Below are 14,469 nucleotides of genomic sequence, written 5' to 3' on the forward strand. Positions count from 1 at the left end.
GGTTACACTCGACTAAAGTTCGATTTACCCCATACACAAGCCTGTTTGAAAGAAATTACAATTTAAGACACAAGCCTCGTTCTCCTCTATTCCACATGTTCTCTTGCTGATTTCTCCGCCAGTGTATAGGTACGTAGGTAGAGATTCAAATTTCAAAATTTTTTATGCATAGTGCAATAAAAGTTAAAAAATATCAACTAATTCAGGCATGTCCACAAAGTTCGTCGAATACCTACCTCTTAAAATTAAAAATTATATTCCTTAAAAAATTATAACCTTTATAACTTCTCAATAGATGTTAAATATTCATAACTGACCATCTAAATACGATGCTTAAGAGGAAAATTTAAAAAAGGGAGAATTTATGATAACGAATTGAGGACAAATCAGTTCTTCAAGAGGTATTGAATAAAGATCGGTAGTGATATAATGCATAAACGTAACATGAAAGAGACCAAGGTTTTACAGATTGTTTCATTCAGACATAAAACCCAAACCCCAAACCCAAATAAAAGGAATAAATCAAGAGGCCGAAGCAGAAAGAAAAAACCTTTCTTCCATTAGTGGTCCCTTTTTAAAATTTTTATTCATCAAACCTTCATAAAAATAATTTCTTCCTCTAAGGAAAACTTAATTAAACATGACCTTTTCAAAATGTTATTACAATGAAATACTTTATCGAGTTAAGTATAAACTAAAAGTGATACATTGTATTCATTAAAATGACAGTATTCATAATTAGCTATAAATTTTATTTACTAGCTTATACATTAATGAAATAAACATTGAAATATAACAATAGTGTGATATGTATTTTGGCAAAAAAATATTTTCTATGTGAAAATCGCCTTAAACTTTGGCAATCCAGTAATGAAAATACATACAGTCAAAAAACTAGTCACAGCCCACACTTGAAAATCAAGAAGTGTATCTCGACGCTGATAGCTCCCATTTTACATCGTCGCGTTTTCCATTTTTCATACTTCTTACGTTATAGAATTTACGTACGTTATGCAAAAGTTTTGGTAAGCATACTGACTTGCAAAATCTACAATTGAAGAGGAGATCAAAATAATAAACCGGTGAAACGAAACCGGCTGCATCATGAAACGATACTGCTTTAAACGTGACCCGAAAATTGTTCTGGCTTATCTGGTCTGATTAAAAAACTAATAGACTATTAGACATTCATAAAAAAAATATTGACATGAAAACTAAATGGAAAAAGCAATGAAAAACTTATGGAAGGCTATGTTCCTGATTTTTGGAAAAAAAACATGGCTTTTGTACATTGACAAAAAGCGGTCGGTTTGGAGACGTGTTCTGTGCAGTCTATTAAGAATGATGATAATTTATACTTTTGCCGATACTTCGGTAGCAAAACTGAAAACTTTTTAAAACTAACGGAAACTTTTTAAAACTAACGGAAACTTTTTAAAACTAACGGAAACTTTTTAAAACTAACGGAAACTTTTTAAAACTAACGGAAACTTTTTAAAACTAACGGAAACTTTTTAAAACTAACGGAAACTTTTTAAAACTAACGGAAACTTTTTAAAACTAACGGAAACTTTTTAAAACTAACGGAAAACTAAATGCTATCTAAAAATATTACACGTAAATGCGTAGATACGCTAGATTTCATACAGAGCCTTTCACTATATCGCAACTCAGCGACTTGCTGTAAGGTGTCATGCGATAGATTAACTAAAATGCCCTAACTACCGGAACTCTCTTATGGAATTGATGAAAGCAGCCTTTGATAAAATAAATAAGAATCGTCAGCAGCTCAAGTGCTGCGGTAATATTTACAAAGACAATGGAGGTTACTGATCCCGAACACTTGAGTAAATTACTCAAAAGTATGAGTAAAAACTGCGGGACAATAATACAAAACAAAAGTGACTTTATGGTAAGGATCAAACTATTTTGCATTTAATATCATTGAATATTTCTTACTACAGGCTAACTTAACAGTGTGACTGAAACGTAAGTGTCACAAATCATGATTTAAATGTTAAAACTTCGTTTCTATTGACATTTATTTAATAATTTCTTATCTTGTAAAATAATACTAAAACAAAAAGATAAGGATGGGTACTTACCGCAGGTTTGTTAAACGATTTATGAATCGTATGATATTCAGAATTATAGTCCAGCCGCTCAGTCTGCGTTCCCGACAGTACGAGATGAAAGTGATGCAACTTTGGACAGGCGTACAATTCTTGGCAACATTTTTATTTACCTTATTTACCACTGATAATATTATTAATTGGGTGATAATGTCAGAATACAATACACATATAATTTTGAGATACAATAATTAAAAATAACGGAATAAATAATATGCATAATGAATGCAGTAGGTGACTACTAAATATTATTTATTGTACCTCACTAGTTATGGTGTAGTGACTTTTGACAGGAACGGTAACTGGCGGCAACTAGAGTGTACCAATATCTTAATACGGATTTTAAAGTCTTCAGTTTATGGTCCCCTTTTTAAAATTTAATTTGGTATTAATTTTTTTTATTTAATCGTATATTTATAGTACATTATTTTTTCTTTTGTTTAATACGACAACCGTGTAAAGGATTGCAACCTCACAAATATTACACTCATTAAGTTAAACTTGTTAATTTTTTTTTTGAAAAATAATAAAATTATTTTAAGCCAAGTACCAAACAAGATATGCAAAAGATAGATTTAAAAATATCAGCTTAAGTATCCCAGTACATTAAATATTCACAAAAATTTTAATCAATAAATAAGAAGAGATAATAATTTGCTTACAATGTGGCAAATGCGATATAATCAATATTATTGTAGAGGTAGGAAGGTATAGCAAAAGGCTATTGTCTATGTACAAAATATATTTCCTTTACAGTTCGTGTTTATTAATCATCCAAGTCAGATGGTCCGGGAAGCGACACAGGTAGCGACATCAATAAACAAACAACAGAAATCAAAAGTGTTATTTAACTTAAACTATTTATTTTCCTCATTTAAGAATTTACAATAATTTCTCATCGACCGTCTGTATTCAACCTTCAATCACAGAACAGAACTGCCGTTCAATTTTGGACCCAGAAATAAACACGATACAGTATATACTCAAAATCAAACACCCGGTGTCCCAGACCCACTGCTTTATTGACTCACCAGTGTTTCCATACAATAAATCATAACAATTCAGGTCAAACAAAACAACATGTGCCGAACTTAATATAACACGTCAACGGTCTGGCGCGCCGCTGGTGGAGGGCGGGCGGGCGGGCGGCGGAACGAACACAGGCTCAGTCCGAAATAAATATCAACGACGTATGTACACGGCTCACGAGCCCACTCGCGACACTACTCCCCTCCTATATAATCATAACTTTTTTTAAAAAATTATAATTTATTTCGTTATGTCCTATCTATGTGTAGATCGACTATCGGCCGGCGGCCGGCGAGCTCGGCGGGCGAGGCCCGGTCCGCTCGCCGCCTCCGACATCTTAGTGGTTTTTGGCAATCTATACCAAGTCAAATATACCGGATATACTGTACTGGACGAAATATACTCGGGTACAAATGTATGTATCACCTATACATTCAGTACTTTCTTTATAGTAACAAACGTATTTCGCTGTATAAGTTATTTCTTGTACCATAATTGTCTAAAGGCAGTCAATAAGGCTGGTAAATTACATATACAAAGATGTAAGACTCTCACAAATCAACCGAATTAACATTCTTTGTGCTGCGCGATAATATCTAGCGGAGGCGGAGTCGCGCGTCTCTCGGCCGGGGTAATACAAACATATAAAAACGGTCGAGGGAAGCGCGACGCCGGTCGGTACTGAAATATCACTGACACCAGCCCGAGCCCATTATAAACTATCAACGAGGGTGTCCATGCAAGTCATCGGACGCCCGGGACGAGCCGGTACCAGGGACATTTCATCAGCACGAGGCGGCGCTACTGCGAGGGGTACTGCGAAGGCACCGAATACACCAGCGGCTGAGGCGCGCCGCCCCACGAACCGCCCGCACCCACGGCACCCACTGCGCCACCCGGCATACTCATGCGGTAGCCCGCTGGAACATAACACACATTCATTGTATTGTATGTAGAATATTTCAAACAAGACCCCCCTTGGTGCCTAGACTGATAGACTGCTGTTTTATACGTTAATATACAACAAATATCTAAAGTTCACTTAATTTGAGGTAAAAAATATAAATTGTTGACGTATAAAGTGGAATAAATAACAAATCGGAAACTGAATTAACTTCCTGTAACGATTTAAAACATCGATATATGTTGTAGTTGAGAATAGATAACGATTGCCAAGGAAAATTATAGGAAACAAGTTTTAGAAAATACATAATTGTTCAAATTAATGTCTGTGTTCGTTTATAACACGTAACCATTGCTTAACATTAAAAATATTAACCATCAATGTCAGTCTAGGAATGCAAAATGGCGTCGTTCAATCAGTGGCCTGGATGTCTCTCAATGTTTGTAATGTATTATCTTATCTATATTACAATAAAGCATTCATCTTACAATATTTTAGACACAAAGTATCAAAATATGTGATGTTTGAAAAATTTAGATTACAATAAGACAAATTTCCAAATTTTACTTCACGTATCAATTCACCTGGCATACATTCAATTTAAAAATGTAACGGTAATTCAGCCCACTCTGAATTTCTCCATATAAAGGGAGTGATTCTATTTAAATTATCAACTCCCTTACCATATGTTTCACCATCAAAATAAACTCACAGTTTAAAGTTAGTCATACAAAAAATCTTTACACATAAAAGTATAACTGCAAATTGTCTGTGTTTAGTTTGGTAGTAGAAACACATGGTATGGAGTAGTAATGTATTATGTATGGATATTGAATAATGTGATATATAAAATGTTGTCTAACCCGCAGCAGCTGCTTGAGGGTTACTATAGGCGGCTGCATACTGCTGATAATACCCTGGCGCCATGTAGCCCTGGATCGCAGGATAACCCTGGAAATGTATAGCTACCATTACTATATTACATACATAAGATATCCTACAATAAATAATCGTTGGCGGTAGACGATAAATAACAAGTCCGACTGACAGACATTCATATCTCGTCTGCCATTGATCACGGTTGATGCAAAGTAATCGAAATGTCGGGAGTATGTAGTTTTCAAAATAATAAAATACACGTAGTAATCAGAAAAATATTAGTTTCATTTAAATGAATACTCCAGTCTAAGACCTCATTATATTTAATTAAAAGCTGTAAATATTATAACAGTTCTTATAATTATTTCTCTTAATAAAGCAACCTCAATATTTCTTTTAATTGATTTAAGTTATATTTGAGTTCCATTCACATATCATATCAACAAAGTGCATAAATGGAAATTACAAGTTTTATTTGCTTGTATAATAAAATATTTTATTTGCTTCCATAGTATAACTTGTATATAATTCTCTAGCTGATCCATGTAATTATTATTTTTTAAACAACACAAAATGCAATAACAAAATAGATTTATAATTGGTCAAATACTTGTGTAAGTATGAAAGAGAAAAGCTTTAGGAACTTGTATGTCATGACCTTGAAGTAATGACCTACCAATCTTCCTTCTGTCACAACCATACATTTTTTGTTACATATTATTTCTCTTTAATGATATGACACTTATTCATCTCAAAAACTCGATAAATCTATCATGTGCTATTTAAATTTCACCAAAATTAGTATTTAATATTTAATTGTTAAATAATATTTAATTAATCTCATACAAAACCATGTACATAGCAAATATTATGTGAATTACATATATTGCTATGCCAGTATTATTTCATATATATTTTAATGGGTAATTAGTATTTTGTGCATAACATTAAATCTGTTTACACAAGTGTCAGTATTGTTTAACTCGCACAAAACTGTTGTTGGCTATGACAATAATTAGCATATTTAATACACATTATATTTAAAACTTTTCAATATGTCTCTATAATGGATAATAAGAAACCTCTAAGGTTTAATCCTGTTTGACAATCACAGGAAATCTGTTTAAAAACATCTGTTTAAGGTGGTGGGTAAACATATATGTTTTACCTCCAGTAGTGATGTAAATCCTTTCCTTTTGATATTTACCTGAGTGTACCAGTATCCCATCCCTTGTTGGTATGCATAGGGATATTGTGTTTGTGCACCCATTGATGCAGGTGCAGCGGGTGGATTAGTCGTGCTCTGAAAATATTTTAATTAAGTAACAGATTGTTATTAGTTATTAACATCAATATTAAGATATCAAATCACCTGATTCTCTGTTCCTCCATTCTCTTTACCCCAGAAACACTTCACTGTGTGTCCACTAATTTCGGTATTATGTGTCGCTTCTATAGCATGAGCCGCGGCTTCTTTAGTTGTGAACCTAATAAAAGCATATCCCTTATCCCTGAACACTCTTACGTCCTGAATCTGGCCGAATTGTGAAAATGTGCTTTGCATTAATTCTTCTGTAATTACATTACTAGTGAAACCGCCGCAGTAAACTGTAGTATTCGTCGGTGAGCTCTGGTTGTAAACTTCATCAAATGTTGGTTGTTTTACACGTTTGCTACTCGGTGCTCCTTCGTTTGGACCTTTGGTTGGCGGCTTACGCGTTGACCAATTAGTACGTATGGATCGCGATCCTAACCATTGTCCATTCATAGCCTGTATTGCCGCTTCAGCATCTGCTTTTTTAACAAACGAAACGAAGGCATAACCCTTGGATTTGAGCGTTTGTGGGTCACGTACTATTCGACAGTTCGAAATCTCGCCAAACGGAGCAAAAGCTTCACGTAGAATATGGGTTTCTATTTCTGGTGATAGATCACCAACGAATATATGATGGTGATTGCTTGTATCCGTTTTAGGCTGATTACCAGGACTCGTAGCCCAGTTAACCTTCATTTCCTTTTCGAGAAATACTCGCCTGTTCATGGCGGCCAGGGCCGTAGCCGCCGACGCGTGATTTGTAAACTCAAGGAAAGCATACGGATCATTACCTGGTTCACGTATTATTTTACAGCCTTTAACTTCACCTATTTGGCCGAATAACGCGCATAGAAATTCTTCTGTCACACTCGCGTCTAAATTACCGACGTAGAGAGTTTTCGGGTGGCTTTCGTCGCCCATATTAGCTTATATCGTAATCTAGTAGTTATTTTATTACGACTATGAACACTAATATCAAAAATACTCGCTATTTAACGTGTTATTTCATCACATTAAACATTGGATGACGGGTAAAAGAAAGAAAAATGTCGCAAAACAGCGCCTAGAACTTCTCGAAAGACGTTGCTGTTGACTCGTGAAACGTTCACTTTTCGGAAACAAACGCATCTATAGATGAATTTCCGGTAGAATTTTTTTAAATATTTGGAGGGAAAAATGAGAACCATAGGAAATAAAAGTTTAAAGATACAAGAAGTCTTCTATATAGCTAATTATTACAACTATAGCTTTTTAAATCACATAAACATCTTAATTCAAACCCTGAGATAATTTATAAATCCACAACATTTTATACACCATAACCAATGTTTGTTAAATAACATAGACAATATGTTTATCTTTCCGGAAACGAGTGTCAGTTTAAACGCTATGAATCATCGAAAATGTTTTTTCGTTTACAACTTAGGAGAATTGTGAAACAGTTTGATTGGTCAGTTGACTTTTGTATGTAATTTTCACCAATTAATACACTCGAAATTGTTATTAATTTTTGCGGTACATCCATAAACAATATTTTTTAAAATAAGAATAAGAATTATAATTTTTTGTACACTGTTCATAAATGTATGTAAATAAATATATTATGTACGGTAATTCTCAAAATCTATAAACAACTAAATAATTACAGATGTTGGAAATATTAACAACTTAAATTATTTCTCTTTGATTATAAGTATTAAAACTAATTTTTAAGTAATCGAAGGTATATTTTAAATTCTTGATAGTTCGTCTTATGTCTACACACTACACTATCATGAAATGACAGACCTCGATTGACGACAGCAAAATATGACAGGTCGTCTTGAGACTTAGATATTAATTTTTCTCTCGATTACTGTAAATAGAACATGCTTTTTCTCTTTAAATAAAGCATGTATTTCTTAAACCATTATCTTACATATAATATCTCCCAGTTTCGATAAAATCATTTACATATAAGGTTATAGACCGCTAGTGAGTGAACACGTATGCAGTAAATCGTTTTTCTTTTGATTTTAAGTCTGAAATGACGTGAAGCATACAATTACTTATTATATTAATAAAATGCTTCCCCTTACACAAAAAGACACTAGGGTCTCGCGAGGTTCTGTAGGTGGACTTCGTGAAAAATTTCAAAATTGGCTTCGACTAATATTCGCAGATAAAAATTCTAAGAATTTGTTTCTGTTTCTATTACTTAACTTATCTTTTGCATTTGTGGAATTGTTTTATGGTGTTTGGTCGAACAGTTTGGGTAAGTATATCTTCTATTATTAATTTTAATTAAAGTTTTAGTCTTCAATAACTAATAGTAAATGTTACTGACCTCAACTCAAAACTCAATAATTGTATAATGTTTACCATTTTTTATTATTAAACTTCTTATCTCTTGCATATATTTTTAAATATAATTAAAATTCAAATAATTAAATATTTGTATATATTTTTTTATGGTTTTCCTCATTTGCAGGTTTGATTTCTGATGCATTCCATATGTTCTTTGATTGCACGGGTTTGGTGGCCGGACTTGCTGCATCCTTAGTATCTAAATGGCGAGCCAATGAACGCTACTCTTATGGCTATGCCAGAGCTGAAGTGCTTGCCGGCTTTGTCAATGGACTCTTTCTTTTGTTTATTTCATTTTTCATATTAAAAGAAGCCGTCGAAAGGGCCATTGAACCACCGGAGGTAATATTTTTAACTCTATTTAACTGTTGAGTCATAAGTTTTTTCTTCTGTGATAATTTTTATTGGGGAAGTAGATCTTAGTTACATTTATATTTAAATGAAACCAATATTTTCAGAATACTACACGTATTTTATTATTTTTAAAAACTACATGCTCCCGGCATTTTGGTTACTTTCCAGCAACTTTTTATTTTTATTTAAATGAATACTCGTGAAAGTCTTAAGTCTATTTACATTTATATTTTCTATATTTGAGTTGAACAAATAGTAGGATGTTTAATTCCTACGTTTTATAAGAATTTTTGGTTATTACAGAATAATTTTACTAATTTATACATAGATAGATAATTAAAATGCAATGCTTCCATTCGTAACATTGGAACAAACTTATTTCTTTTAATATTTTTATTTTAATATAATGATACATATAAAAACTTTATTCCATCAATACCAACAATATATTTTTAATTTTTCGTTATAATGTAACTAACTGGTTTCCACAAAAAGTCTTTGATAAGATATATTGCAACACAGAGCATGCCCTATCATTAGTTATGTGATTTATTGAAATTAAATGGAATGTATTTCGTGTTAAGTGTAACTTTTTTTGTAAATCAATATTATTTTTATGTATTTCGCGACCTTCAGTGGCGAATTTCGTTTATAATTGAAAATTTATATAGAAACGTAATTTTTATTGAAAAATATTAATTATCAGTGATAGACGGCGAATTCATCGGTTGCGATTAATAAATATCAAAAATATTTAAAAACACTAAATAGGCAGAAAATTATTCAACGTGCCACAACGTTTGTAAAACTTTCTATTCTTTACAAAATGTTGAATAGACGTTTCTCAATATACGTTGGAGCACGTACTTATTGTCATTTTTCTCCCATTGCATTATAATGACGTTATTTTTTTTATTTTTTTTAGGTGAAACATGAGCGCCTACTCGTGGTGTCCGTGTTAGGTTTCCTTGTCAATTTAATCGGTATATATGCCTTTCATCACGGCCACGGACACGGTCACGGTGGCCACGGCCATTCCCATGGTGGCCACGGTCATTCGCATAACCACAACCACGGGCATTCTCATGACGAAATCGAAGCTCCGACGGGAGCTGGATCCGCTATAATGCGTGGAGTGTTCCTCCACGTCCTCGCAGACACTCTGGGTTCCGTGGGTGTAATCATTTCTGCTATTTTAATGCAGATGTTCGGCTGGATGCGTGCTGATCCCATTTGTTCCATGGCGATAGCGTTACTTATTGCCGCGAGTGTGTTCCCGCTAGTGTTTGACTCTGGTGCTGTTCTCATGCAACGGACTCCTGAGTCGCTCGAACGAGCCCTACCCAATTTGTACACGAGGGTCGTCGGTCTGGCTGGAGTTCATGCTGTACAGGATCCACATTTCTGGACCTTATGCAGCGACGTCCACGTTGGTGTTTTGAAGCTGGAGGTTGCGAAGGAGGTCGACCCTCGGTACATAACAGACCAGGCTGCCAGAATCTTCCGGGAGGCTGGTGTCAAACATCTCACGGTTCAATTGGACTACTCTCCACTTTGATAAGGACTTGAATATAACACATGTACATATTCCCAAGGAGTGAACATTAATATATTGTATATAAGTAATCCTGTGCAAACCTGTAAGTGCTATAATAAACCTGCCCGAGACGTTTCTTTAATGTCTTAGATGGAGTTTCACAAAAACGAGTGTGTTGTGAATGATCTATTTATTTAAAACTAACAGTACATAGAAGAAGTGATGCAAATTGTGTTCTGTGTCATATAAAATTGATTTTGTAGAATCAGTTTTGCCGATAAGCATTTTATTAAAATTTTTCATTACAATGTGCAATTACATTTATATTTCAATAGAAAGCAATTTAATCAATATAAGTATTACTTGGTATTTAATATCTACAATTTATTTCGAAATTATTTTATGTATAAATATATTTTTACTTTGTTTTATTAATCTTATTTTTATTATTTTAATATCAATTCGGTAAATTAATAAAAAAAAAAATCATGAGCATACCGTATAATACGCATTCCATTAAGTTTAGAAACTTGAGTTACCTCTGTATACTGTTTTTAAAGCTATTAATTTGGACTTTTATATAAATACGTGACAATTACATAGAGATATGTGTGTGTGTCGCTTTAAATTTGTTCCGGTCTCAAATAACTTTATGAAACTCGTCACAATATAAATAGTCATATTTCTTTTAAGGTCGGAAAAACACTGGCATATAATTTTTTTTTTTTTAATATATATATCTCTTTACAAAAATAGGGGTGTTAAGAAATAAAACAGTAGGACTTTAATAAATCTCTTTACATCCTTAGCGACAAGATATCAATCATATACATACAACAAACATATTTAAATAAATTTGTTAAGTAAAGGAAATCGTTTTATTTAATAAAAAAAAACCGTGACTGCGCCACGAGATCCAAGCAACGATATAATCACACTGAGCTTCAACTATTTCATGTTGAAATTGTTAAAAATTCATACTGTGAATGATAAAAGATGCTACGAGTTTTATTACAAAATGGCAAAATATGTATAGAACCTGAGAATTGAGTGTGTTGAGGTAATCTTGACAGTTAAAAAGCTTGCGCCTTTAACATAAACAACAACCAGTATAACATGATACACTCAGTGTGATTATATCTATTAATAAATATATAAAAAGTTTATTCAATAAGTTTTTTGGCTTTGAAGTATCTACGTAGATACAACACTTGCCATGTGGCCAAACCTAAGAGGCACACCATTGAAAATATACTGAAAAATAGCACACGATTGTTTGTAGACTCTGAAACAGAACGAGATAATAGGTCAGTTTAGAATAGACAGCATTATAAATAGTATAAAGTTTCAGATAAATGCAAAATCATGACTTTATAGAGGGGAATAAGAAGTACATACAGCTAATATTAATATTATTAGATTGAAGGGTCAAAAACAAGTAAATATAAACGTACCATTAGTATCTCTCATTTCTTCCTCCCTCTTCCTCATAAGGGTGAAGTCCTGTACAATAGCTTCTGATAAATCTTCTAATCTCTTCAACTCGAGCTCCATCGGTTTTAATTTTGCCGCCTCCCCGATCTGTTTACAAATTATATGTTAATTGCAATTCATAACAATAAATACGTACTCGACAAACTGACATGCGGAAATGTGAGTAACATAGGTGGTATGTTTGATGTCAATTTATATTTAGTACATACACATTATGGTATTTATGCTTATATCAAAACAAAAACTTTAATTTTTTTTCCACAAGATATTCTATATTAGTCATAATAAAGGAATATTCAAGTAGAAGTTAATTTAAAGTTAGTACAAAACTTTATATAAGTAAGACATATATGGAGAAGGAATAAAATTATGAATGAAATGCCAAATGAACTTGATTTAATAATAAGATTACACTACACAAGCCCACACAATATTACCCAAGGATTCTGGCAGGTGTAGAGTTTAGAAGATTGACCGATAAAAAGAAATAAATATATGAATATCTGCATACATTTGTGTACAGAATATAAGTTATTTTTTAAAGATAATTTTATTTATTATATACATGTACTTATATATATTTCTTCATATACTTACGCCTTCATAGTTCTTTGCTTCAATGCCAACTTTGATGTCCAATGTCACTTCTTGGGCAACACCGCGACGTTCTGTTGATTGAAACAGGTTTAAAATTATTTTCTACTTAAATCTTTATAACAAGATGTAAGGGAAATGTATTTAATGAGTTGTCTTAATTAAAATCTGAGGATCGGTTGTTTAAAATGGACAATTAAATTAATATATATGTTGATATCATTTTGGAGAAGCCCAAATTCTCAAACAAGTGTTGGAGTCCATAAAAATTAAAAACCATTATTATAGTAATTCTTACTTCATAAAGGGAATTTTGGATATTTTAACTGTTCACCATATTATTATCTTACCTTGAGGCACTTTTGAAATGAAACAGACTTCAAATGTATCATATGTCTCTGTTACAAAAGTGAATTTTCCCTTGGTGATGCCATCTTTCTGAGCAAGTATGTGACCTTTTGAGTCACGGACCTGTCAGAGAAATAGTTTAGAATTTATAAAAATTTTAATCATATATATAAGCTTACACACTTAAAGTGAATCATATGTAAAAATCTATTGGAAAGTATATAAAATTTACTCTTATGTTGATAAAACATTATACATCACATGCCCAGAGACATGTATTAATAATGCCTTTAATAATACAGAATAAATTCAGTAGCTCATACTGAACATTTTCAGATACCCTACACTTACACACAAAACCATTTATTGCTGGAGTTTATAATAGAATAACAAAAAGAAAAACCGTTCATGATTAGAAAGCCGGAAAATATGGTTATATTTGTTTATCTCTAGTTAGGATTCAGTATTAAACTAACGTGTTCTAATTTGCAAGTCCATATTACAATAAGCTTACAATGTAATCAATTCGTTGCCCAGCAGCTTCGGTAACCTCATATTCACCAGCTACAAGCACATTAGCGTGTAGTTCTTCTTTTAAACACTTTTGTGTGTTTGGTGCTAAACTCCACATAATAGCATTGCAACCGTTCCAAAAAACACATAGTAAAAGAAAGAGATATTGGACCTCCATTTTTAATTGTTCTCCTTTATTTATTAATTAATTAGTAGTTAGTCAGAAATCATTACTTCTCGATGTAAAAACAAACATATTATTCTGTGTCAAAGAACCGATGAGTTGGCCCGAAAAATTAGAAACGTCGGCGCTGTGCTTCTGAAAAATTTACAGTGGTGTTGCCATAAAATAGCAATTGCCTTTATGGATACTGTATACTAACGACGCAATAAATATAACAACAAGAAAAAATATCTAAGATATATTTGTTTTCAATATAATCATAATGATTTTAAAATCTGTTTCACAAATCAAAATTAGTTGACTGTTTTATAAAGTCACTTGCGTTGAAAAATAGTTTAATTTTTGGAAATATGGCCAACAGATTTTTACCTAGCCTTTCTAACAAGACTTAAAAAAATTATATCAGATTAGGAATGCCTACTCTGTTATAAGTAATGTTTTATTCATAAGGATTACATATTTAACTCATATTACAAATATATTAAACTACCTATATTTAATCATCACTGAGAATAATTACAACAAAATTTAACATTATTATTACTATTGTTTAAATGATCTTTCATTTTTATGTTGACAATATTTTTCCTTTTTCTTCTTTTAGTAAATGTTAATATTTTACAATATATCAGCTTCTTATTTATTTAAAAAGAGTGTACTCAAAATGTTCTCTATTAATATGACAACTTTTCTAAATGACTTGAAACTGAAAAAAAAAAGAATACCATGTATTCGCCCATACATAATTTTAATAATAAGTTTATATCTATAATACAAAAAATATTTTAGTATTACGTTCTTATCAGACTTTAATGCAATTATTTCTGGAATTTGCACTTG

General features: G+C 32.3%; 3 protein-coding genes across 4 annotated transcripts; 1 reads left to right on the forward strand and 2 right to left on the reverse strand.

The window, feature by feature from the left end:
* Positions 1 to 2,856: 2,856 nt before the first annotated feature.
* Positions 2,857 to 7,373, reverse strand: LOC116772957 (nucleolysin TIAR). Of its 2 annotated transcripts, none has more exons than XM_032665290.2 (4): positions 6,317 to 7,373; positions 6,152 to 6,247; positions 4,929 to 4,998; positions 2,857 to 4,081 (listed from the first exon to the last, which is right to left on the reverse strand). In XM_032665290.2, the coding sequence occupies exons 1-4, from the start codon at positions 7,178 to 7,180 to the stop codon at positions 3,963 to 3,965; spliced, it is 1,149 nt and encodes a 382-aa protein (XP_032521181.1). In that variant the 5' UTR covers positions 7,181 to 7,373; the 3' UTR covers positions 2,857 to 3,962. The 2 variants fall into 2 exon arrangements, with proteins under 2 accessions (XP_032521181.1, XP_032521180.1); XM_032665289.2 differs by having other exon boundaries at positions 4,929 to 5,016; positions 6,317 to 7,372.
* A 661-nt stretch (positions 7,374 to 8,034) lies between these two features.
* On the forward strand, positions 8,035 to 11,453 carry LOC116773147 (zinc transporter 7). Its single transcript, XM_032665543.2, has 3 exons — positions 8,035 to 8,513; positions 8,730 to 8,947; positions 9,885 to 11,453. Exons 1-3 carry the CDS (start codon positions 8,324 to 8,326, stop codon positions 10,515 to 10,517), a joined length of 1,041 nt encoding a protein of 346 aa, XP_032521434.1. The 5' UTR covers positions 8,035 to 8,323; the 3' UTR covers positions 10,518 to 11,453.
* LOC116773156 (transmembrane emp24 domain-containing protein bai) lies at positions 11,280 to 13,782 on the reverse strand. Its single transcript, XM_032665553.2, has 5 exons — positions 13,447 to 13,782; positions 12,935 to 13,055; positions 12,588 to 12,658; positions 11,951 to 12,077; positions 11,280 to 11,781 (listed from the first exon to the last, which is right to left on the reverse strand). Exons 1-5 carry the CDS (start codon positions 13,621 to 13,623, stop codon positions 11,660 to 11,662), a joined length of 618 nt encoding a protein of 205 aa, XP_032521444.1. The 5' UTR covers positions 13,624 to 13,782; the 3' UTR covers positions 11,280 to 11,659.
* Positions 13,783 to 14,469: the final 687 nt, after the last annotated feature.

This window comes from Danaus plexippus (assembly GCF_018135715.1).
Source record: "Danaus plexippus chromosome 18 unlocalized genomic scaffold, MEX_DaPlex mxdp_35, whole genome shotgun sequence".
Lineage (NCBI taxonomy): Eukaryota > Metazoa > Arthropoda > Insecta > Lepidoptera > Nymphalidae > Danaus > Danaus plexippus.